Source organism: Oratosquilla oratoria, chromosome 43 (assembly GCF_046742065.1).
Source record: "Oratosquilla oratoria isolate Oo_2021 chromosome 43, ASM4674206v1, whole genome shotgun sequence".
Classification (NCBI taxonomy): domain Eukaryota; kingdom Metazoa; phylum Arthropoda; class Malacostraca; order Stomatopoda; family Squillidae; genus Oratosquilla; species Oratosquilla oratoria.
This window is the reverse complement of record NC_134819.1, coordinates 31,852,568-31,855,067: the sequence shown is the minus strand read 5'-3', so window position 1 is coordinate 31,855,067 and position 2,500 is coordinate 31,852,568. Positions and strand designations below refer to the sequence as shown.

General features: G+C 37.6%; 1 protein-coding gene across 3 annotated transcripts in view; it reads right to left on the bottom strand.

The window, feature by feature from the left end:
- LOC143021939 (uncharacterized) overlaps window positions 1–2,500 on the bottom strand; it is a 169,025-nt gene that overhangs the window by 118 nt on the left and 166,407 nt on the right. For all 3 annotated transcript variants that reach the window (XM_076179834.1, XM_076179835.1, XM_076179836.1), the window contains one exon: window positions 1–1,133. This exon is cut by the window's left edge and continues 118 nt beyond it. In XM_076179834.1, the coding sequence (XP_076035949.1) occupies window positions 1,012–1,133 (122 nt within the window). In that variant the 3' untranslated portion in view covers window positions 1–1,011. The remainder of the gene's footprint in view (window positions 1,134–2,500) is intronic.

Here is a 2,500-nt window from a genome sequence, read left to right as displayed (position 1 = left end):
CGATGAAGTTCCAGGGACGGGGAGGGTTAGGCAGACCTACTTGCGCGTAATACAACTCTTCAGCGATACTATTTATGACAACAGTACAGACGCTTGCGTGTTTAGCCGTAACAGACCACTGCCGGACCTTCGGCCTGGCCTTTGCTCGGAGTCTGGATTCATTGGTACGATTCCACGTAGTATAGTCTTGCCTTCTTCTCAAGCGTTCGTACAGGTTATACTTTATTTTTTTTTGTGTGCCTAAACTCTTCTGAAGTAAATCTACATCTAAATAATGTGTGTCATGTTGGGAAAGGTGGAGGGGTTTGGATGAAGAACGGGTAGGTGGGGGGGAGGAGGGGACGATATGCCCCTATCATTGCCTGTGGTCACAAGCCATTGGGGCTTCAACGAGTCCATTAGTTGCGCTGAGAGTCACAGACACTGCAAGTCATCACATTTCAGAGAAATTGTTTTTACGGTGATATGATAATCATTATACGCGTATAATAAACAAGTAGTATGTTAAGTACCATGTGCAGAATGAATATGGTTTGTATTATTTTTTATTCATTCATGAAAGTTGCGTGAAGCCTAGTCCGGTGTAGCCAGCTACAGTACTTCACAAAACTTTTGAAGTTTTTCTCATTATCTCTATCGATATGTTGAGTTGAACTCTACCGGATCGGTTTGAAGAAAAAAAAAATATATATATATGAACATAATTATAAAACTCGCTTCAATCAATCACCACCGTCTTTTCTATTTTATTGTCCGTCCATTCTCTCATGAAGTGACTGAAACTGAAGCTCATTGACACCGAAAACCAACAGCGTCTCATAAAGTCGAGGGTTCCTTCGCGCGAACCATGAATCTTCACATGATTGTGACGTAGAGTGGATGAAGTCTTGAACGGTGGCCCACACGAATTCACTGGTCTGAAGTGGGTCGTAGTCTTCTTAGGCCACCTGGGGAGAACGAAGTTCTCCTTAGGTCGAGACAACGTGGTCTAATTTCTAGAAGGAGTAGACACTAGATTTTCTCATGCCAGTAGGGGTAGTATGGGAGGGAGCTGAATTGGGCTGAGGACGATGTTTCTCCTTGTCGTCTGCAGGCACTGATCCCAGTGCCATAAGCTCCACCGCTTCCGCTTCCTGAAGGAGGAAGGAAATGAAAAATTAACTCTCACGAGAAACTAAGACTTTGTAGGGTTTTCATACGATCTGTGGTCACGGTCGTTCTACTTTTATTTTATTTTTTGTCTAATCTTTTATTCTATTTATTTTATTTATTCATTTATTTGTTTATTTTTGAAACGTTTTATAGTTTTCATACGATCTGTAGTTACGATCGTTCTACTTTTATTTTATTTTTTATCTAATCTTTTGTTCTATTTATTTTATTTATTCATTTATTTATTTAGTTTTGAAACGTTGTATATTCATCATACGATCTGTAGTTATGGTGGCTCTATTTTTATTTATCTATTTATTCTTTACTTTTTGTATCTTTTTTATCTAATTCCTTATTTTATCTCTATATTTATTGATTTTTGTTATGATTTGTTTTTACAACCAATCTTACATCATTTGGTAATTCTTTTCTTAACATTCATATTAATTATTCGTATTAGAAAATTGATTAAAAAAGAAAATAGTTGAAAAAATTAATTCATAAGTATTCATACCCAAGCCCTTATATTTCTGTCTTTTTTTTATCCATATTTTACTTGTTTATTTATTCATTTTTATGATCGGTTCTTACATCTGATGTTACATATTTTGATAATTGCTCTTTTAACATGCATATTCTGTTATTTATATTAGAAAATTAATTTATTTGATTGGAAAAAAATGGCTCAAAAGATTAATTCATAAGCATTTATACAATCCAACTTATTCAAGTAAATCTTTTCTAAGATTATCTAGTCATTTCTATCTTATTTCTTATGTGCAAGCAATTTTCTGAAACCGTCTTTTTTTTATTCAATGTTAGTTATATGTATTCGTAATGTAATGTATCTTTTTTATTTTTTGTTAATTCTTTACAATTAAACTTTATCACATCTGCTACTTGTACTTATCTAACTGAAATCTATTTTTGGACCGCGATTTTTTCTGAAGTTTGTTTCGTTTAAGTAAATTCTAGAAGGAGGAGGGGAAAGGGGGAGGAGGAGGGAAGAGGGAGGGGATGAGGATAAAGAGTGGGAGGGGGCTGAGGTGGGGGAAGGGGATGAGGAGGAGGAGGGGGATGAGGAGGAGGGGAGGAAGGAGATAGAGGAGGAGGAAGGAGGGAGGGGTGAAGGAGGAAGGGAAGGAGGGAAGGGGTGGAGGAGGAAGGGGAGGAGGAGGAGGAAGGAGGGAGATGGAGAAGGAAGATGAGAGGGGGAGAGGGAGGATAGGAGGAAGATGAGGGGTAGGAGGAGGAGGAGGAAGGTGATAGTGGGAGGAGGAGGAGGAGGAAGGGAGTAAGGGTGCAATATTTTAGTTATCCCAAGATTAGTTTATACAATTAATTCTTA